The sequence below is a fragment of the Paroedura picta genome, chromosome 1, assembly GCF_049243985.1.
Source record: "Paroedura picta isolate Pp20150507F chromosome 1, Ppicta_v3.0, whole genome shotgun sequence".
In the NCBI taxonomy this organism is placed as follows: domain Eukaryota; kingdom Metazoa; phylum Chordata; class Lepidosauria; order Squamata; family Gekkonidae; genus Paroedura; species Paroedura picta.
Genome location: NC_135369.1, coordinates 10,908,856 through 10,931,539, shown reverse-complemented (window position 1 = coordinate 10,931,539; position 22,684 = coordinate 10,908,856). Strand labels below are relative to the sequence as shown.

General features: G+C 52.5%; 1 protein-coding gene across 1 annotated transcript in view; it reads right to left on the bottom strand.

Moving 5' to 3' along the window:
* INTS3 (integrator complex subunit 3) overlaps positions 1 to 22,684 on the bottom strand; it is a 129,829-nt gene that overhangs the window by 69,180 nt on the left and 37,965 nt on the right. The window contains exons 5-8 of the mRNA XM_077321205.1: positions 21,419 to 21,503; positions 13,788 to 13,854; positions 3,062 to 3,206; positions 750 to 879 (exon numbers count right to left, since the gene is read on the bottom strand). Of these exons, the coding sequence (XP_077177320.1) occupies positions 750 to 879; positions 3,062 to 3,206; positions 13,788 to 13,854; positions 21,419 to 21,503 (427 nt within the window). The remainder of the gene's footprint in view (positions 1 to 749; positions 880 to 3,061; positions 3,207 to 13,787; positions 13,855 to 21,418; positions 21,504 to 22,684) is intronic.

Genomic DNA, 22,684 nt, shown 5'->3' with positions numbered 1-22,684 from the left:
GACTGCCCAAGGTCACCCAGCTGGATGCATGTGGAGGGAACAAACCCGGCTCTCTGGAACAAGAGCCCACGGCTCTGAAACATGACGCCACATTGGTTCTCCCAATATGTACTGCATTCCCCAAATGCAACATGTGAGTTTTAGGATTTGATCTTATTTTTGATGTTGCAGTGCAGGATGCACGCAGATCCAGAAGATCCTCCGCCACCGGCACCTTCTTTTGCAAAGACTAGGCCCATTAGGCATCATGCTGCCACCCAAGAGCCAGTTTGGTGTAGTGGTTAGGAGTGCGGACTTCTAATCTGGCAAGTCGGGTTCGATTCTGCACTCCCCCACATGCAGCCAGCTGGGTGACCTTGGGCTCGCCACAGTGCTGATAAAGCTGTTCTGACCGAGCAGTGATATCAGGGCTCTCTCAGCCTCACCCACCTTACAGGGTGTCTGTTGTGGGGAGAGGAAAGGAAAGGCGAATGTAAGCCGCTTTGAGACTCCTTCAGGGAGAGAAAAGCGGCATATAAGAACCAACTCTTCTTCTTCTTCAGTAATCTCAGGGCTCTCTCAGCCTTCCCTCCCTCACTGGGTGTCTGTTGTGGGGAGAGGAAAGGGAAGGCGACTGTAAGCTGCTTTGAGCCTCCTTCGGGTAAAGAAAAGTGGCATATAAGAACCAACTCTCCTTCTTCTTCTTCAATGCACCTAATTCACGACAAGCCCCGGGGATTCCTGGAGTACGACTGGCTGCCTTCACTTACCTGTGAACTGTGGGCTCAGTGCCTGGGGGTTGTGGATGATGTCCTTCCAGAGCTGCTCAAACTCAGGTATCCGGGCGACGTTCTGCAAGAGCCTCACCAGATCTCGGCCAATCACGGCGCAATCCATGAACTTTGTGGGAAGGGGGAAAAAAAAGGGAGACGTTATTGTTTACCTGTTCTTGGGCAGAGGGACAGGGACAGAACAAATCCATCCACGCTGGGGTGGGACGTTCAGGCCCTAAATCGCTCCACGCAAACCAAGGATGATTCATCTGACTTCACCTCATGGCGAAAAGGTCTGCCCTTGGGCAGATTACCCTTTGAAGAGAGCAAACGCCAAAGAGGCGCCATGACAAGAGAGAAGGTCAGCTGGCATTTCTCAAAAAGAATGACCACCGAAGTGAAAACAAACAAGCCCGGCTATAAATTTCCAGGCTCCGGCTTTCTTCTCCTCCGGGACTGGAGGCAGGGTTCCAAAGATCAGGGGCCAAGGCCTGGTCTTCGCCTTCCACATGGAAGCAGAACTTCAAGATGTTCCCAACCCTGTCACGGCCTGAGCCCCAGCACTCAGCTCCCAGAAGCAACATCTCCGTCATTGCGCATTCTGCTTGCTGTGGGCAGGGCTCATTGCGGGCATGTGGGGTTGGGCTTTCTGGGAGGGTGGCATCTTGTAGTAATTGCCCCCCAAGTCCCTGGGGGGACATGCAAGTTACGCCCGCCATACAGGTTGTTTCAGAACTATGTGAGGCTGCCAGCGCCAATCAGTTCTTTGAACTTTTTCACCCTTTCCCAAAAGGCTAGAACTTTAGGGCACCCAATGGACAGAAAAGAGACCTGCAGGATCAGACCATGGGTCTGTCACTGGGACAGCATCCTGCCTCACCCAGGGGCAAGCCAGTCCCTCTGCAGGGCCAGCAACAGGGCAGGGAGGCCGAGGCCTTCTCCTCATAAGGACACAGGAGAGCCCTGCTGGGTCAGATCAGGGAGGGTCCCTCCAGTCCAGCCTCCTGCCTCACCCAGGGGCCAGCCAGTCCCTCTGCAGGGCCAGCAACAGGGCAGGGAGGCCGAGGCCTTCCCCTCATAAGGAGACAGGAGAGCCCTGCTGGGTCAGACCAGGGAGGCTCCCTCCAGTCCAGCCTCCTGCCTCACCCAGGGGCCAGCCAGTCCCTCTGCAGGGCCAGCAACAGGGCAGGGAGGCCGAGGCCTTTCCCTCATAAGGACACAGGAGAGCCCTGCTGGGTCAGATCAGGGAGGGTCCCTCCAGTCCAGCATCCAGCCTCACACAGGGGCCAGCCAGTATCTCTGCAGGGCCAGCCACAGGGCAGGGAGGCCGAGGCCTTCCGCTCATAAGGACACAGGAGAGCCCTGCTGGGTCAGGCCAGGGAGGGTCCCTCCAGTCCAGCCTCCTGCCTCACACAGGGGCCAGCCAGTCCCTCTGCAGGGCCAGCAGTACGGCAGGGAGGCCGAGGCCTTTCCCTCCTAAGGACACAGGAGAGCCCTGCTGGGTCAGACCAGGGAAGGTCCCTCCAGTCCAGCCTCCTGCCTCACCCAGGGGCCAGCCAGTCCCTCTGCAGGGCCAGCAACAGGGCAGGGAGGCCGAGGCCTTCCCCTCATAAGGACATCAGGAGAGCCCTGCTGTGTCAGACCAGTGAGGGTCTATCTAGTCCAGCCACCTGTCTCACACAGAGGCCCCAATCAGTTCCCCTGGATGGCCAACAGCAGGGCAGAGAGACCGAGGCCTCCCTCTCACAAGAACATAAAATGAGCTCCACTAGATCAGACCAATAATCCACCCAGTCCAGCATCCCACCTCACCAAGTGGCCCTAACCAGTTCCTCTGGACAGTATAAGCAAGGCACAGAGGCTGAGGCCTTCCCCTGATGTTCTCCCGGCTCTGGGGTTCAGATGCTTATTGCCTCTGAATGTGGAGTTCCCTCCAGCCACCATGACTCGTAGCCACTAACTGGCCAATCCTCCAAGAACCTATCGAATTCCCCTTTAAAGTCGCCTGTGTCTGTGGCCATCACTCAATACCCTGGCAACAAATACCGTACTGTAATCTCTCTCTGCGTAAAGTAGCATCTCCTTTTACCATCCCTGAACCTACTGCCCATCAGCTCTATTGGACACCCCCGAGTGCTGGTATTTCGAAGTCATCGGACCATAGAGAGTGAACAACATGGAAACTGTTTAATTAAGATGTTAAATTAATTGCCGGGGGACATAGTGATCGCCTCAAGTGTGGATAGGTTTAAAGGAAATAGAGTCATCGAGACAGACGCCCCCCACCCTTCGGAAAGGGGTTTGCTCACCCGGTCGCGGAGCAGAGAGATGCAGAAGTCCACCTCCTTCTGCCGCAGGGCCTGCAGCTGCGGGGAGCCATGGTGGTCCACGAGGAGGCGCAGGAACGTGTAGACGGACATGGCAATCAGCATCGAGCTCTTCAGCACCCATTCCCTGTGAAGCACATGACAGAGATCCTTAGAAGACCTTAAAGGATAGGATCGGAAGGACCCGGGTTCCAGCCCACACTCTGCTGGGGAGGTTTGCTGGGTGATTTGGGCCAGTCACCTCCACTCAGCCTAACTAGAAGATGATATGATGACCATCTTCAAGTCCTCGAAGGGCTGTCCCATAGAGCAGGGGTAGTCAACCTGTGGTCCTCCAGATGTCCATGGACTACAACTCCCATGAGCCCCTTCTGGCATTTGCTCATGGGAATTGTAGTCCATGAACATCTGGAGGACAACAGGTTGACTACCCCTGCCACAGAGGATAGAGTGGAGTTGTGTTCTGTTGCCCCAGAGGGTCGGGCCAGAACCAGTGGGATGAAATTAATTCAAAAGAATTTTCAATTACACATCCGGAAAACATTCCTGATAGTTAGAGCGCTTCCTCAATGGCACAGGCTTCCTCGGGAGGTGGTGGGTTCTCTTTCTTTGGAAGTCTTTAAACAGAGGCTAGATAGCCGTCTGACAGAAATGCTGATTCTGTGAATTCCGTCAGATTGTGAAGGGACCGAGGGACTGACAGAATGGACAGAAGGGGCTTGGCTCTTGTGGCCCAGGGAAATGCCGATCGGCATTTTGGGATCGGAAAACAAATTTCCTGCAGGCCCGATTGACCAGGGATTCTGGTGTTGCTGGTTTTTTTTTGGGGGGGGTATCCTCTGGGCATGGAATTGGGGTCACTGTGGGTGGGCAGGTAGTTGTGAATTTCCCGCATTCTGCAGGCGGTTGGACTAGATGTCCCTGGAGGTCCGTTCCAACTCTATGATTCCACGATTCTACCTCACGGGAGCAGTTCCAAGGACAAAATGGAGGATGGAAAAATGTATGCTGATTTGAGTTTCAGCGTAGAACACTTGGGGCTATTTTAGCTGGCTGTGGATATTGCTCTTCTGATTCCATTCCTCTCCTGCCTTTTGACGTCAATGCAAAAATGGCCTTAGTGGACACCAGTCGCTCTGCAGCAACCAGTTCTGCTGAACGAAAGGCAGCCTTTAGGATGCTTAGGGCTGATCCTGCGTTGAGCAGGAGGTTGGACTAGATGGCCTGTATGGCCCCTTCCAACTCTATGGTTCTATGATCCTGGGTTGAGCCGGAGGTTGGACTAGATGGCCTGTATGGCCCCTTCCAACTCTATGATTCTATGATCCTGCGTTGAGCAGGGGATTGGACTAGATGGCCTGTATGGCCCCTTCCAACTCTATGGTTCTATTATCCTGCGTTGAGCAGGAGGTTGGACTAGATGGCCTGTATGGCCCCTTCCAACTCTATGGTTCTATGATTCTATGATTCTACGAACAGCAAGAGACGACAGCATGTACTTGAAAGCCCTCCATATGGCAAGCCTCATATGGAGGCAGCTGGCTTCAATAACATGAGCTGTCCTGGGGGTGTGTGGCTGGAATGTAAATCTCACAGACAATTCAGTAAACAAGGAAGTAGCAACACGGCGAGGAAGTGGTGTGACCACGGGAGGGCTCATGCTGAAGGTGGCTTAGGAGAAAAGGTGAGCAGCCATCTTGGACCATGTGGCTGCCAGGTGAGCTAACCACGCTAGAACAAGAACTTGGAACCTGTTTTAGTAGCGGGATAGAAAGATTGCATCTCACCCAATTTCTTTCATTCATTCATTCATTCATTCATTCATTCATTCATTCATTCATTCATTCATTCATTCATTCATTCATTCATTCATTTTTAGCCTGCCACTCCCAAAAGGCTTGTGGCAGGTTACAAGATATAAAAACCCAATACAATTCCGCGAAAAACAATATAAATGACACAATACCCATACAAAAATCCAAGATACAATGCAGTGAGTTTTGACTCTTTTACTCTGTGCTGTGCTAAAGATATGCTTATGAATCTTGTTCTTTTAATAAATCCTTTATAAATTTGAAGCTGGCCGTGGCTCTTTAGAGCTCTTCCGTCTTGGAAAGGCTAGCAGAGTGAAAGGGAAGATGCAGGGCCAGGGAAGGGAGTTTGGCAAGCAGCTACTGCTCAGGGGTGGGTTGTCCTGCAGTAAATCCCCATGGTGCTCATGTGCAGGGACGTGGGAGACACAGAGGTGAGGCCTCAGAAGTGGAAAGGGAGGCTAGGAATCCTGGTCCTTCCAGCCGGCAGCCGTGCATTATGACCAGGTGATGGCAGCGAGTTACCCAAAGAGAGACTCTTTTGCCACCCTCCTGGAGTTTGGCAACCAACTCAAAAAGGAGGAACAAGGTGGATTTTTTTAAGCAAATAAAAGTAAAAATAAGCAAGCGTAGTGGGAAATGCAGCAACCCCAGGACAACGGGTCAAAGTATGAGTCTGGCTAGTCTAGCCAGGTATTTTTAGGAACGCTTGTAAAACTACCCTTTTCCCACATAGATCATGGAGTAAATTCCAGTGATTTGGGCACGGCGATCAACAAGAACAGCTATTTTAAAACACCCCCCCCTAAAGCAGCCTTCCTCAGGTTTTTTACCCCTGGGAAACCCCTGAAACTTTCTTCAGGCTTCGAGAAACCTTAGAAGTGATGTGAAAGTGCAGAATATGGTTGGGAAGCAGAGCTGTGGACACGCCCACCCAAGGCCCCTCCCCTTTCTTCCCCCTTCAGGCCCATCATTGGCCACTTAGGAGGAGGTGGATGGGCTGACATGGCCATCTATGGTCCTAGCACCTGATAAATGTTTGATAAGTACATATAAAAATTATTAACTCCCACGCATTCAGGAAACCCTTCCAGGGCCATCAAGAAAACCCAGGGGTTCACGAAAACCTGATCTAGAAAGAACAAATTTTTTAAAGATTTTTTTTTAAAGAAGAAGAGCTGTTTTTTATACCCGGCTTTTCACTGCACCCTGTGAGATAGGGGTGGCTGAGAGAGCTCTCAGAGAACTGCTCTATGAGAACAGCTCTAACAGGACTGTGATTGGCCCAAGGTCACCCAGCCAGCTGCATGCATAGGAGTGGGGAATCAAAGATTAGAATCAAAGATTCTCCAGATTAGAGGCTGATGCTCTTAATTACGACTCTCTTCAGATATTCCGTCTTTGCATCCCATTTGGTAGAGACCAGGCGTAATCAACAACATCTGCAGTGCCCCTGCTCCCTCTATCCAAGAAATCCATCAATGTGTTCTGCCCCTGGACCTGTTTGCACTGTTATAATTACCATTGTTACAATGATCAATGTTAATAGAATCACAGAATCATAGAGTTGGAAGGGGCCACACAGGCCATCTAGTCCAACCCCCTGCTCAACGCAGGATCAGACCAAAGCATCCTAAAGCAGGGGTAGTCAACCTGTGGTCCTCCAGATGTTCATGGACTACAATTCCCATGAGCCCCTGCCGGAAGAAGAGTTGTTTCTTATATGCTGCTTTTCTTGACCCTAAGGAGTCTCAAAGTGGCTTACATTCACCCTCCCTTTCCTCTCCCCACAACAGACACCCTGTGAGGTGGGCGAGGATGAGAGAGCCCTGATATTACTGCTCGGTCAGAACAGCTTGATCAGTGCTGTGGGGAGCCCAAGGTCACCCAGCTGGCTGCATGTGGGGGAGTGCAGAATCGAACCCAGCGTGCCAGATCAGAATTATGCACTCCTAACCACTACCCCAAACTGGCTCTCACACCAAACTGATTTGGCAAGAGCCAAACCAAAACAGGTCTGTTGTCGCCTGTCCCTGTGCTGGACTTCCTTGCAGATCTCCCCTCCAAGGACTAAGCAGGGCTGACCCTATTTGGCTTCCCAGAGGCATCTTCAGGATCGATGGTGGTGGAGAGTACTATCAAGTGACAAATGGCTTACGTTGACAAAATGTGATGGGGGGCGGCTTCCCACTGCGTGTCTCTGTGCCGTAACCCTTGGACATCCCTGGCGTTCGCCCCTCCCAGCCCTGACCAGGGCTGACCCTGCTTAGCTTCCGGAGCTGGCCTGGGCCATTCAGCAGCCAGGTCTCAGAAACAAGAGCCCTTGGAATACCGGCGCTGGGGGGCCTTGGCCTGCATATCCTGTTCGCAGGCCTTCTGGGTGTAACCATCTGGCCGCCGCACAGAACAGGATACACGGCTCTTTAATTTATCGTGCTGGCGTCGCCACGAGGGTGTTTCGGGGTTTTAAAAGAGACGTCTGGCAGGGTGAGAGTGGTAAGCCCTGATGGCAAAAGGATGACGGAGAAGAAGAGTTGGTTTTTATACCCCACTGTTGCTGGCCTGCCAGGGGGACTGGCTGGCCCCTGGGTGAGGCAGGAGGCTGGACTGGATGGGCCCTCCCTGGTCTGACCCAGCAGGGCTCTCCTGTGTCCATATGAGGGGAAGGCCTCGGCCTCCCTGCCCTGTGGCTGGCCCTGCAGAGGGACTGGCTGGCCCCTGGGTGAAGCAAGGTGCTGGATTAGAGAGGCCCTCCCTGGTCTGATCCAGCAGGGCTCTCCGGTATCCTTATGAGGGGAAGGCCTCGGCCTCCCTGCCCTGTTGCTGGCCCTGCAGAGGGAGTGGCTGGCCCCTGTGTGAGGCAGGAGGCTGGACTGGAGGGACCCTCCCTGGTCTGACCCAGCAGGGCTCTCCTGTATCCTTATGAGGGGAAGGCCTCGGCCTCCCTGCCCTGTTGCTGGCCCTGCAGAGGGAGTGGCTGGCCCCTGTGTGAGGCAGGAGGCTGGACTGGAGGGACCCTCCCTGGCCTGACCCAGCAGGGCTCTCCTGTATCCTTATGAGGGGAAGGCCTCGGCCTCCCTGCCCTGTTGCTGGCCCTGCAGAGGGAGTGGCTGGCCCCTGTGTGAGGCAGGAGGCTGGACTGGAGGGACCTTCCCTGGTCTGACCCAGCAGGGCTCTCCTGTATCCTTATGAGGGGAAGGCCTCGGCCCCCCTGCCCTGTTGCTGGCCCTGCAGAGGGACTGGCTGGCCCCTGGGTGAGGCAGGAGGCTGGACTGGAGGGACCCTCCCTGGCCTGACCCAGCAGAGCTCTCCTGATGTTCTTATGAGGGGAAGGCCTCGGCCTCCCTGCCCTGTTGCTGGCCCTGCAAAGGGACTGGCTGGCCATTGTATGAAGCAGGATGTTGGACTGGATGGACCCTCACTGGTCTGACCCATTAGGGCTCTTTTTATGTTTTATCGGGGGGAGGCCTCAGCTTCTCTGCCGTGCTGTTGGCTGATCGGGGGAACTGGCTGAGGCCACTGTGTGAAGCAGGAGGCTGGACTGGATGAACCACGTATCACGGGGTTGCCACGAGTTAGCTGTGACTTCTTGGCACTCTTTACCCTTCCGTAGCCCTGCTCACAGGTAATCCCACAGCAGGACCCCATCCTCTGGCTTCTGATAGTTCATTTATATATTTTTTAAAAAAGGAAAGAAAGCACAGCTGTGGTTTAACAAGTACTATTTCCTCCCCACTCCTCTTTCCTCCTGGCTCTCTTCACACAGAGCTTGCCAAAATAAATTAAGCGGCCTAAATCTGGGGCGGCTCACAGCATTCTGCGAAGACGGCAATCGGTTCCTTGCGAACACGTTTCAGGCTTCCTGCCAGGCGATTGTATACGTGGACGTCACCGGACATCCAATATAGGAATCCAACAGATTACATCATCGGAAGGTGGGGAAACTCTATTCATAAGGGGAGCAGGTTTAGACTGAGATCAAGGCCCAGTGAAAACTGGTAGGAGGAAGATTAGCGGGTTGAGATAGGCAGACAGCACGTTACTGGCACAAAATCCCAAAAAGACTCGACACGGCTTCTGAAGAAGGCGCCAAAGCCGGATTCTGGCTGAACATCAAGGCGACTTGGTTAGCCCAACTTCCTGGAAAGAAAACTCAGTAGCCGTCTTCATACAAGATCGGAAGCCCCTAATGGAGTTTTTGCTACAGAGAGACAAACATGACGGAAGGTTTTGAAAACTAAATTTAATAAGAGAATATAAAGGTATTAAGGGACTGCACAACTAGAAGATAAGAGGAGAAAAAGGAAAACACTTTAATACTTAGCTGCTCTTATAATATTTGAGCAGCGGCCTCCTGGGCGGAGCTGGTCCGGCCTGTTTCCAGTCCACGAGCCAATCAGGATGTGCACAGCAAAGCAGATTAGGGCTTATTAGGTGGCTAAACTGTGCTCGTGCAGATTAGCCCATGGACTGGAAACAGAGGCCGGAACGGCCCCCTACGAACCCAGCGAGGGGCAGTCTGGTGCAATTGGCACCAGTCTGCCTCTGACCAACACCGGGATAGAAGGTTGGTGGGCCGGGGAGGGGGGGAAGAAGAGAGTTCCCTGGCCCGAAAATGCACACTGAGCCTTGCAAGAGGCCACGGCAGGCCTTTCTGGGGCAGGGGGGAATGCTAGCAGGAGGGCCTGGGGGAGGGAAGGGGATGCTAGCGCCCATTGTATTTAAACATACAACGGGCTTTAAAGTTAGTTATGATATAATGCTCTTGCAGAAAACTGTACTGTTAACATTGTTATTTTGTCTGGTATTTGGTGTTTGTCTTGTTTGCTCTAAGACTTTCTTTCATTCGGCTATCCTTTATTATGGGAAATCTTTAATTTAAAAAAGTTTTTTTTAAGAAGACCTGGATAATCCAGGAAAGCCCAATCCCATCAGATCCCAGAGGCTGAGGAGGGCCAACCATGACTAGCATTCGGATAGTTGAAGAACCTAAAGTGGCCTAAACTGCAAAAAACAGTTTAAAATCCAAATAGTTTTTATAATTACGATTATGAGACACTTCCTGGATATTGAAAGGGCTTGTCTTTACCAGGGCCTACTTTTGAAAAATAAGAGACCTCCAATAGTTTCATCTGGCCTTCGGGGCCACAGAACAGACTCTGGTTCCAGTGTCGTGAACAGGCCTTTTTATGTAAAGGAGACAACTGGCTATAAAAATTCTTGTACATTTGTTGTATATTTCACGCGAGCGGGTTTTATTTGACACCAGGCCACTGATAAAAGCGGTAATGCCAAAACTTTATCTGGGAGGAAGAAGAAGAAGAAGGAGGAGGAGGAGGAGGAGGAGGAGGAGGAGGAGGAGGAGGAGGAGGAGGAGGAACAGACACCCTGTGAGGCGAGTGAGGTTGAGATAGCCCTGAGATTACTGAAGAAGAAGAAGAGTTGGTTCTTATATGCCACTTTTCTTTACCCGAAGGAGTCTCAAAGTGGCTTATATTCACCTTCCCTTTCCTCTCCCCGCAACAGACACCCTGTGAGGTGGGTGAGGCTGAGAGAGCCCTGAGATTACTGAAGAAGAAGAAGAGTTGGTTCTTATATGCCACTTTTCTTTACCCGAAGGAGTCTCAAAGTGGCTTATATTCACCTTCCCTTTCCTCTCCCCGCAACAGACACCCTGTGAGGGGGGTGAGGCTGAGAGAGCCCTGAGATTACTGAAGAAGAAGAAGAGTTGGTTCTTATATGCCACTTTTCTTTACCCGAAGGAGGCTCAAAGTGGCTTACAGTCGACTTCCCATTCCTCTCCCCACAACAGACACCCTGTGAGGTGGGTGAGGCTGAGAGAGCCCTGATATTACTGAAGAAGAAGAAGAGCTGGTTCTTATATGCCACTTTTCTTTACCCGAAGGAGGCTCAAAGCGCCTTCCCTTTCCTCTCCCCACAACAGACACCCTGTGAGGGAAGTGAGGCTAAGAGAGCCCTGAGATTCCTGCTCGGTCAGAACAGCTTTATCAGTGCTGAGGCGAGCCGAAGGTCACCCAGCTGGTAGCACGTGGAGGAGGAGCGGGGAATCAAACCCGGCTCGCCAGATTAGAAACCCACACGCCCAATCACTACACCAAGCTGGCTCTTGGCCTTTAAACTTGATTAATAAATACTAGTGCTATATGTTTTAAAACTGCGTTCCACCCTGTAGAGGCTTGAGTTCATTTTCCCTGCGCTGACCTTTCTCGATTCTAAATCAAACCAAGCCTGAACTCTCCCTCCAAGTGGAACTGGCTGAGAAGAGGCTATTGTAATTCGGTCACACGGAGACAAGACAAGAGTCGCCGGAAAAGACACAATGCCAGGAAAAGATGAAGGGAGCAGGAAAATAGTAAGACCCAACAGCGGACGGCGAGATCCACTCCCTGAAGGAAGTCAAGGCCCTCCGTCAGCAAGACCGGAGCAGAGCTGTTAACAAGAGGACGTTTTAGAGGTCATCCTTTCATAGGGTCACCATGATTTACAGGCATCTTGGCAGCCCTTAATCAACACCCTCCTTCCCCCCCCCCCCCAAACCTTGTAGACAGAACAAACAGAAAATGTCTGATCCTCAAACAATTGCCGAAACAACCCTCTAGGCCAGGGGGACAAAACCCAGCCTGCTATAGACTGATCCTGCAGTGAGGGATGCACCAGAACCAATGGGATGAAATTAATTTAAAAGAGTTTTCAGGTAAGCATCCGGAAGAAGTTCCTGACAGTTGGAGTGGTTCCTCAGGTGGTGGCGGGTTCTCTTTCTTTGGAGGTTTTAAAGCAGAGACCAGACAGCCATCAGACGGAGAGGCTGATTCTGTAAATTTAGGCAGATTGCAAGTGGTTGGGCAGAAGGGATTGTGTTTGAGCTTGGCTTTTGTGGCCCTTTCTTGCATGCCTAGCGGCATGCCGATTGCCACCTTAGGATCGGGATGTAAATTTTCTCCAGGCCAGACTGGCCAGGGATTCGGGAGGGGGGGGGGGGCGCGGAGGATTGAGGAGGCATCATCTGGGCATGGAATTGGGGTCACTGTGAGTGGGCAGGTAGTTGTGAGTTTCCTGCATTCCGCCGGGGGTTGGACTAGATGACCCCAGAGTTCCCTCCCAACTCTCGGATTCTATGATTCCAGATGCTTCCTGTGTAGCACAAAGGGGTTTGCTCTCAGGAGACACACTAGATGGCGCTACAGAGCAAGGTGCGGAAGCCAGATTAATCCTCAGGAAGGGCCTGAAACGCTCCTCCGGAGCTCGGAGCGCCCCCCCCCCCGAGGAAAATGCTTTTTAACAAACCTGATCGCTCAGCACGATAATAAGCAATTTCAAAAGAGAAATGGCTGCCGCGATAAAGCCACCACTTGGGAGGAGGAAAGAGCTTCCTGGAGAATAACGAGGCGGTTCCGGCTCTGGTCGCGCTTTAAGAAATGGTTACCTGGCCAAGAAACGGGATGCAGAGGCACGAGCGAGATGCTACTGTGGAAGTCTAGGCAGAGTCAGCGCGGGGCTCTGCTGCAGAGGGCTGGAGAGAACATGGGTGGGCACAAGGGGAGACTTGGGGACCCCCTGGAATTCCAGCTCCTCTCCCGACCATGGAGATAATTTCCCCCAGAGAAAAGGGACTCCCTGGAGGGTGGACTCCCTGGAAATCGACTCCCACGTCCACGGACGTCCCTGTCTTTCCCAGGCTCCATCCCCAAATCTCCAGGAGTTTCCATACCAGGATGTGGGAACCTTTCCCTCCCATCCCCTGCAGGTGGTTAAAGGGACCTGGCAACCCTAGCCTGTTTACGCTCCGACTGGCCCAGCCACCCTCTTTGCATGGTGAAGAAATGGAGCCCAACGGAGCATGGATATTGCTCCCATTCTGCGGTCGGTCCACTGGCTGGCCAGCAGATAACAATTTAAGGCCTTGGCTATCCCAAACTCAAGTTCTCCTGGTGGCCTCTGGGTTTTGGCCACTGTGTGACACAGAGTGTTGGACTGGGTGGGCCACTGGCCTGATCCAACATGGCTTCTCTTATGGTCTTAATGACTATTAGCCAGAATGTATAGATGGAAGAGGGAGCCTCTTGTGGCGCAGAGTGGTAAGGCAGCTGTCTGAAAGCTTTGCCCATGAGGCTGGGAGTTCGATCCCAGCAGCCGGCTCAAGGTCGACTCAGCCTTCCATCCTTCCGAGGTCGGTGAAATGAGTACCCAGCTTGCTGGGGGGTAAACGGTAATGACTGGGGAAGGCACTGGCAAACCAGTGAAAACGCTAGAGGGCGTCACCCCAAGGGTCAGACATGACTCGGTGCTTGCACAGGGGATACCTTTACCTTTACCTATAGATGGAAGATTCTCTGTCTTCCTTCTGCTGGGGGCGGGGGGCAAGAGCAGAAGGGTTCTGGAGTTCTGGCCCTGCTGCTGGACCCCCTGCTGACACCTGGGCTCTGGCCACTGCATAACTGGCTGGGCCATTGGCCTGACCCAACATGACTTCTCTTATGAAGAAGAGTTGGTTCTTATATGATGCTTTTCTCTACAAGGAGGAGTCTCAAAGTCACCTTCCCTTTCCTCTCCCCACAACAGACACCCTGCGGGGTGGGTGCGGCTGAGAGCGCCCTGATATTACTGCTTGATCAGAACAGCTTTATCACGGCTGTGGCGGGCCCAAGGTCACCCAGCTGGCTGCATGTGGAGGAGCGGAGAACCAAACCCCTCTCGCCAGATTAGAAGCCGCCGTTCTTAACCATGCTGGCTCTTAAGGGTGGGATGTGAACGAAGCAAAGAAATAAATGCACCAACAGGGTCTGCTACGACCAGCCCATTGTCTTTCTTTTTACACTCCGAGCGTCACAAGCGGGCAATAATCAAGCCAGGCCTCAGATTTCTGTCGGGGTGCCTACCTCTGCTCCATAAAAATGTCCAGGATGCTCTCCGTCAACCAGATGTTCTTCGCGGTCACATCCCCGCCTGCAAAGAGATCAGCGAGCCAAAGGTGAGAGTGGAAAGAGGTTCTTACTCGGATGGATGGCAGCAATTTCCTTTCGGTCTCAGGCTCTGCCAAGCTGCTCCGTCCCCGGCAACCATCTCCAGCGAGGCTGCAAAAATGCAACAGGACCCGGTTCCCTTTCCCCATCACCTCCAACTCCTGGTCCCATCAACCCTTATGGCCGTTTTCTGGAGATGATTGGAAGCACTGCTGTCAAATTCGGTGGAAGGAAGGAGCTGGGGAGGAAGTGTAAAGCAGGGGTAGTCAAACTGCGGCCCTCCAGATGTCCATGGATTACAATTCCCATGAACCCCTGCCAGCATTCGCTGGCAGGGGCTTATGGGAATTGTAGTCCATGGACATCTGGAGGGCCGCAGTTTGACTACCCCTGGGGTAAAGTCTTGCTTCTAACCTTCCAGGCCTTATGCCTCCTGGGCCCAATACGCCCCCAGAAGAACCCTGGGGGTCTCTGGCCCAAAAGAAGTATGTCTGCAAGAGCTCTAATAGGAACTGCACCGAGATGGCTCTCGACCTCTACACCCCAGGTGCCCATTTTACTTTTGCGTCTGGTCTTCAAGACCTCATCCATCCATCCATCCATCCATCCATGCATCCATGCATCCATGCATCCATCCATCCATCCATCCATCCATGCATCATCCATCCATCCATCCATCCATCCATCCATCCATCCATCCATCCATCCATCCATCATCCATCCATCATCCATCCATCCATCCATCCATCCATCCATCCATCCATCCATCCATGCATCATCCATCCATCCATCCATCCATCCATCCATCCATCCATCCATCCATCCATCCATCCATCCATCCATCCATCCATCCATGCATGCATGCATGCATGCATGCATGCATGCATTCATTCATTCATTCATTCATTCATTCATTCATTCATTCATTCATATAGCTCCCCGCGCTGTGACATCTTGGGACGGTGTACATCGAACCAGTGGGGAAAGCACATTGAAACATTTGGGCAAAAAGATATAAAGAGTTATTACAACAACATTCGGGTAATCACAACGGCTGAGAAGGGATAACAGTAACGATTAGGGACATGTGGAGTGTCAAGCTTGCTGCAGGGAAGTCCCTGTCGTTGGCATCGTCTGAAAGCCTGGCGGAAGTTGTCGGAGAGCTTTTTCCACCAGGCTGGGGCCACGTATGAAAAGGCTCTGACTGAGGTGAGGGCAGGGGGATTTCTTTGGAGCCAGGGATCACCGGATTGTTGGAGTAGATCCTTCGGGGAGTATAAGCAAGTAGATGGTCCTTGAGGTACGCAAGACCCTGACAACGTATAGCCTTGAAAGTAAGCACCAGCGCATGGAATGCAACGTATTTGATGTGGTCATCACATCAAAATCACAAGATGTCATAGTCCAATTGTATACGGCACTGGTCAGACCACACCTGGAGTACCGTGTGCAGTTCTGGAGGCCTCACTTCAAGAAGGACGTAGATAAAATTGAAAGGGTGCAGAGGAGAGCGACAAAGATGATCTGGGGCCAAGGGACCAAGCCCTATGAAGATAGGTTGAGGGACTTGGGAATGTTCAGCCTGGAGAAAAGGAGGTTGAGAGGGGACATGATAGCCCTCTGTAAGTATTTGAAAGGTTGTCACTTGGAGGAGGGCAGGACGCTGTTCCTGCTGGCTGCAGAGGAGAGGACACACAGTAATGGGTTTAAATTTCAAGTACAATGATATAGGCTAGATATTAGGAAAAACATTTTCACAGTCAGAGCAGTTCAGCAGTGGAACAGGCTGCCTAAGGAGGTGGTGAGCTCCCCCTCACTGGCAGTCTTCAAGAAAAGGTTGGATACACACTTTTCTTGGATGATTTAGGATGCTTAGGGCTGATCCTGCGTTGAGCAGGGGGTTGGACTAGATGGCCTGTGTGGCCCCTTCCAACTCTATGATTCTGTGATTCTGTAGTCATGACACTTGGAAGATTCAAGGAAGAAGAACGCAGCCATGTGGAAGAAAAAACCTCTCCTATAGGCGAGATCCTCAAAGGGGGCAAAGAAGAGAAAAGGATGGTGAGCTAGTTTGCTCTTGTTCTGGCCTCTAAGCCACGTGTCTGGTGGCCTACCGCCTCTGAGAACGCACAGCTGGCGGTCTCTGTGCTTTCCTGGGGCTTGCTCAATGTTGCAGATGAAAATGAAAATGTCAGATTTCTATTATGATTGGGTGACAAATTTGCCCTCTGTGGGTGTCGCTGCTGACATGGTGCAAAATGTTCCTTGGATATCTCCGCTGCGCTCACGATCTCTGATCTGCTGGGGAGGGGAGCCAGAGGCGGAGAGGACAGGGCAGTGGGCTTGAGATTTGGGAAATCTCAATTAAAGAAAGGGAAGGAAAAGGAAAACGTCCGGGAAGCGTGGGATGCTCTCAGCCTCCTCTTCTCCAGGCTGAATATTCCCAGGTCTCTCAGCCTTTCCTCTCAGGACTTAGTCCCCAGATCCTCTGCATCTTCTCAATTTTGAAGCGAGGCCTGAAGAACTGTACGCAGGACTCCAGGTGTGTTGTGATCAATGCAGAAACGTCATCTCTGACATTTGTCATACCCAAATGCGGGTCTACAAAGAGGCTTCTGTCCGTGTTCTGAGAAACCCGATAGGCCAGGCGAGTCTGATCCCATCAGATCTCAGAAACTCAGCAGGGCCATGATGTGGGGGCAGACAAGGGCAAACCACCTCTGAACGACTTCTGTGAAGGGGGTGGCAGGTGACAGCGGATGAGCGATATGGTTGGGCGATCCCCTGCATAGTGCAGGGGATTGGACTAGATGACCCAGGAAGTCCCTTACAACTTTATGATTCTATGATTCTAAATTCTGTCTAAACATCCGGAAGAAGTTCCTGACAGTTAGAGCAGTTCCTCAGTGGAACAGGCTTCCTCAGGAGGTGGTGGGTTCTCGATCTTTGGCGATTTTTAAACAGAGGCTGGATAGACATCTGACGGAGGGGCTGATTCTGTGAAGATTCAAGGGGGTGGCAGGTTACAGCGGATGAGTGATAGGGATGTGAGTGTCCTGCATAGTGCAGGGGGTTGGACTAGATGACCCAGGAGGTCCCTTCCAATCTTTGGATCTCCTGGCTCCATCACACACACGCCATACAAGAAATAATCCTAGACTGGCCACCCAGTCCCCAGTCGGTCTAGGTTTAAGGACGACTTCAAGACAACACGAAGAACCAGCTACGGAAGGCGTCTCCGTCCATCCATGTCCCGGTCGCTCATAACTGAAAACACAACCATTCAGCCTCAGGACGGAGGAGCCCTCCTTTAAGGGAAGCAATAAGCTGTTAAGCCATTTTAATAAAATCGTGTTGATATATCGACACAATTTTATAAAATTGGACAACGTTCTCTCCCGGGCGTCATGCAAAATAGCTTCGTAACGGGTGCCCTGTGCTTTCAAAACTTTAAAAAACCTCCCGCTTTCCTAGAATCTATGTTTTCCTGCTGAACAAGGCTCTGAGGCAAAAGCCCTTCTGTTCAGATCAGACCTGAAACCCACCGAGGGCGTTTTAAATTGTAATTGGACGGCATAATCACATTCTGTATAGAAGAAAGGCTGAACGCTTTATCGTCCTCCTTAATGCTGCTATTTTTCTTGGCTGTCTTGCTAAGTGTGTAACGGGTGGGAACTTGGCCTATCCCTCCCCCTTTCTCTGAAAGAGAGCAACCGGAGTGCCTGTTTTTTGGATCCTTGCGAGCCTGATCAGACACTCACTTTAAAGCAACTTTGCTCAAATAGCACAACACCCCATTAAAAAGAGTTAGGCTTCCTCCATCTTTGGAGATTTTGAAACAGAGGCTGGAGAGCCATCTGATGGAGAGGTTGATTCTGTGAAGGCTCAAGGGGGTGGCGGGTTACAGTGGATGAGCAATAGGGTTGGGAGTGTCCTGCATAGTGCAGGGGGTTGGACTAGATGACCCAGGAGGTCCCTTCCAACTCTATTATTCTGTGATTCTAAATTCTGTCTCAACATCCGGAAGAAGTTCCTGACAGTCAGAGAGGTTTCTCAGTGGAACAGGCTTCCTTGGGAGGTGGTGGGTTCTCCATCTTTGGAGATTTTTAAGCAGAGGCTGGAGAGCCATCTGACGGAGAGGCTGATTCTGTCAAAGTTCAAGGGGGTGGCAGGTGACAGTAGATGAGCGATTGGGATGTGGTGTCCTGCATAGTGCAGGGGGTTGGACTAGATGACCCAGGAGGCCCCTTCCAACTCTATTATTCTGACCGTTTCTGGCTATTGTGGGTTTTCCAGGCTTCACCAGGAACTGTGGCCAGCATCTTCAAAGGCAGGACACAGCAAGATGGGAATCTCTCCGTGCCAATATGTAGAGTATGCAAACAGCTCCTGGACAATTTACCCACTTCTGGGTATTGCCAGTCACAGCGACCAGGCAAACGCCGGGGAATAAAATTACTGGGCCGCAAATACACGGTCCAGAAAAGCCCCTTGATTCCAGCTGTAAAAGCCTCCAACATTTTTTTCTCGCCACTGTTTGCCCACTCGGTGGCTGTACCCTCCCGGCCTTTGTGTGCCTGCGTTACCATAAGTCAACATGGTGGTTAGGGATTCGGTTGCCAGCAGATGGCAGGTAATGCGAGATAAAAGCCTAGGGGACAATGGAAGGAGGCCGGGGCAGAGGGTTTCGTTGTGCTGAGGTGGCCTGCCGAGGGATAAGCACTTAAAGGGACCGTGTTTGCGGAAGGGAGGGGGTGAGGGGCTGCAGCTCAGTGGAAGAGCTAAAAGGGTAAGGTTTGAGGTAATGGAAAGACCCCAGAGACAGCAGCTGCCAGACTGAGTTGACAAACTGACTTGGGTATACCCCCCATCAGGATAAGGTGGCTTTTTCTGTGTGTGTGCTTAAGGAGAGGGGGCCAGTGACTCAGTGGAGGAGACTCTGCCTGGCATGCGGAAGGTCCAGGGTTCAATCCCCGCCCTCTCCAGTTGAAAGGATCAGGTAGGGGGTGATGGGAAAGTAAACACTGACCGTAATGGATTTACCATAGGAAAAAGTGGCTTTGTGTGTGTTTTAAAGGGGAGGGACCAGGCCCGCAGTGGCAGAGCCTCTGCTTGGCATTCAGAAGGTCCCAGGTTCAATTCCCATGCTCTCCAATTCCAAGGGCCTGTTAGCAAATGATGGGACAGACTTCTGCCTGAGACCTTGGAGAGCTACTGTCAATTGGACTAAACCAGGGGTGGCTAAACTGTTGGTCTCCAGATGTCCATGGACTACAGTTCCCATGAGCCCTTGCCAGCTGGCAAGGGCTCATGGGAACTGTAGTCCATGGACATCTGGAGAGCCACCGTTTGGCCACCCCTGGGTTAGACAGTACTAGCATTGATGGACCAAGGGTCTCAATGAGCATAAGGCAGCTCCGTAGGCTTGCTTTCAAAGCAGAAGGTTGAGCTTAGTTCACTCCAAGGAACCACCAGGTAAAGGATCCTGTATAGCAGCCCGAGATCCCTGGAGAGAAAGCAGTAGACTTTTCAATGGGATCTTGGCCTGACTCAGTCCAAACGCCAATTAAGGGGGGGGGGGGCACGGTGAACCGTCACCCAGCGGTCCCCAATCCCCAGTTCAGAGACCGGTACTGGTCCGTAGATCAGTTGATATCGGGCCGCAGCTCCTCCTCCTCGTCCTCCCTGGCTGCTGCCTGGGGGGCTGCCCTGCCACTCTGCCGCCGGCTCTCCTTTGGTGCTCTCCAGCAGCTGCCATGGCTGGGCCCCCCCCTCGGCCTGGCACTGCGCAGCTGCTGCTGGCAGCGCCTCCCAGTGGGCGGCAGGAAGTCAGGGGCACCGGCGGGAAAGCAAGTGGAGCAGGGGCTCAGCCAGCGACGTCCCTCGGCAAAAGACTACCCCCCCCCCCGGCCTCAGTAAAATTGTCAAGCATTGACCGGTCCCCGGTGATAAAAAGGTTGGGGACCACTGCCGCAGCCAACTCAAACAAAACCACGAAGGCACAAATATCCACAGACGTGTAACTGGAACAAAAGGCCTACTTTACAGTTTGTGAAAGCACTGCTGTGTCTACGGCCTCTCGAAGTCACAGTCTGCACAATACTGAGGCAAACAAGGCGTTATGAGCACCATGCCTGAGTACATTCCAAAGAGGCAAGGGTTTGCGTCAGGCTGCCTGGTTTTGTCAGCCTCCTGTCTGTCTGACGGTGACTTTCCACGCACGTTGGAGAACGATTCAAAATGCGAAAGTGTTCCGGTCCTTGCCTGCTACAATATTATGCATGTTCTGGCTCTGAAAGGATGTAGACGAGGAAGATGAGCTGGTTTTTATACTCTGCTTTTCTCTGCCTGAAGGAGTCTCAAAGTGGCTTACATTCGCCTTCCCTGTCCTCTCCCCACAACAGACACCCTGTGAGGGAGGGGAGGCTGAGAGAGCCCTGAGATTCCTGAAGAAGAAGAGTTGGTTCTTATATGCCGCTTTTCCCTACCCGAAGGAGTCTCAAAGGGGCTGACCATCGCATTCCCTGTCCTCTCCCCACAACAGGCACCCAGTGAGGTAGGTGGGGCTGAGAGAGCTCTAAGAGAACTGCTCTGTGAGAACAGCACTCTCAGGCCCAAGATCACCCAGGTGGTTGCACATGGAGGAGGGGGGAATCAAACCTGGCTCGCCAGATTAGAAGCCAGGCAGCCATCTGAGAGAAATGCTGACTCTGTGATGGTGAGTAGGTGGACAGAAGGGATTGGGTCGACGCTTAGCTCTTGTGGCCCTTTCTTGCATGCCCTGGGAAATGCCGATTGCCACTTGAGGATCAGAAGGCGATTTTATTCCAGGCCAGACTGGCCAGTCGCCCTGGGTTTTGGCGGTTGGAGGGGAAGTATCACTTGGGGACGGAATTGGGTGGGCAGGTAGTTGCGAATTTCCTGCATTCTGCAGGGGGCTGGACTAGATGGCCCTGGAGGCCCTTCAAACTCTATGATTCTAAGCTGCCACTCTTAAACGCTGCCCCACAGCTCTTTCACAAAATAGTAAAGTCGGACGATTGTTTCGATCACATGCTTCTGCCTACACGGTTTTGTTGGAACTCGGGTCAAGGCAGCTTCAAGTGTTCAGATGACCAGAGACGGTTTGGGGACTGAATGCCTGCTTGGCCTGTAGAAGTCCCAAGTAGGGGCGTGCGGTTCGGCCGCCTCGGAAATAACAGAAGCCCAAGGCGCCTGGCACTGTGGCGCACAAAGGAGGCTGGCAGTGGCGTGCCAGCTGGCGGCTGCACGCAGGCTCAGAGATCTGCACCTGCATGCGGCCGCCAGTTGGCGTACCACCACCACCACTGCCCCTCATCCCTCCACCGCAGCACTGATCGCCGAAGCGGCCAAAGCGCACAACTCAACCGCCAACCTCTGCAGAGAAAGGCTCTCAGAGCAGGCAAAACGGACTTGAGCTGGGGACTTGAGCTGGCTGGGGAAGAGTCAAAGGACAACTTGTGAAGTCGGGAGGCCTTGCAGGGCTTTGTCCCAACTGACCGGGTTCCCCCCCTCCCCACGCTCACCTGCGATCTGCTTCATGAAGGTCATGCAGATGCCGTCGCTGCCGAGAAGCCCACTCCTCACCATCTCGCGCACCAGCCAGACGATCTAAAGACGGGGAGGGAAGACCGGGAGGATTCAGAGGCCGTTCAAATGGCTAGCATCGACATCCCCGATAGCACTGTGCCCGGGCGGCTGCTTCTGAGGGCTGGTTCTTATGCCCTGCTTGTCACTCCCTGAAGGAGCCCCAAAGCGGCTTCCAAACACCTTTCCCTTCTTCTCCCTGTGAGGGAGGTGGGGCTGAGAGAGCCCTGAGATTACTAAAGAAGAAGAAGAGTTGGTTCTTAGATGCCGCTTTTCTGTCTGAAGGAGGCTCAAAGCGGCTTACAGTTGCCTTCCCTTTCCTCTCCTCACAACAGACACCTTGTGAGGTGGGTGAGGCTGAGAGAGCCCTGAGATTACTGAAGAAGAAGAAGAGTTGGTTCTTAGATGCCGCTTTTCTCTACCCGAAGGAGTCTCAAAGCGGCTTCCAATCCCCTTTCCTCTCCCCACAACAGACACCCTGTGAGGGAGGTGAGGCTGAGAGAGCCCTGAGATTCCTGCTCGGTCAGAACAGCTTTACGAGTGCTGTGGTGAGCCCAAGGTTACCCAGCTGGCTGCATGTGGGGGAGTGGGGAATCAAACCCAGATCTCCAGGTTAGAGGCTGCTGCTATTAATCATTACACCACGCTGGCTCTCACATCAAGCTGGCAGTACTTGGGACCTCCCTAGACATGCAAAGGAAGCTCTCTTTTGCAAATCTGTGCCCCCGGCAACAGAGCTCAGGTAAAATGACAGGGGCAGCGAGAGGAATCCAGAGTCATGACGATGAGCTTTTCTGCACTGGGTTTTTGCTCCAGCTTGACTCCTGAACGGTGTGTCACCTCCCTTACACACAGTTATCATCTCCTGTTTGTTTTGTTCCGGACCTGCTTTTGTGACAGTGTCAGGGAGGAGATGACGGAGCCGGAGCAGAAACCTCATTGTGGAAAAGTTGCCCAAAGTTGCAAAGGAGTAGAGAAAACCCTGAAACTATGACGGGACGCTTGCCTGAGAACCCAGAGGCCCTGCCAAATTTCCTCCTCCCCTGGCACTTAAGCCTGAAGTTTCAACCAAACTCTCTTGGGCAGAGTCCCCAGTTCAGTAGGACAAGAGCACTGCACTGCCAGGGAAGTGACCTGGCAAAGGTGCGCAGGTTGCTCCCCTCACAGAATCCAGCTCAGGGGTCTTCAATGTAATACCTGCGGAA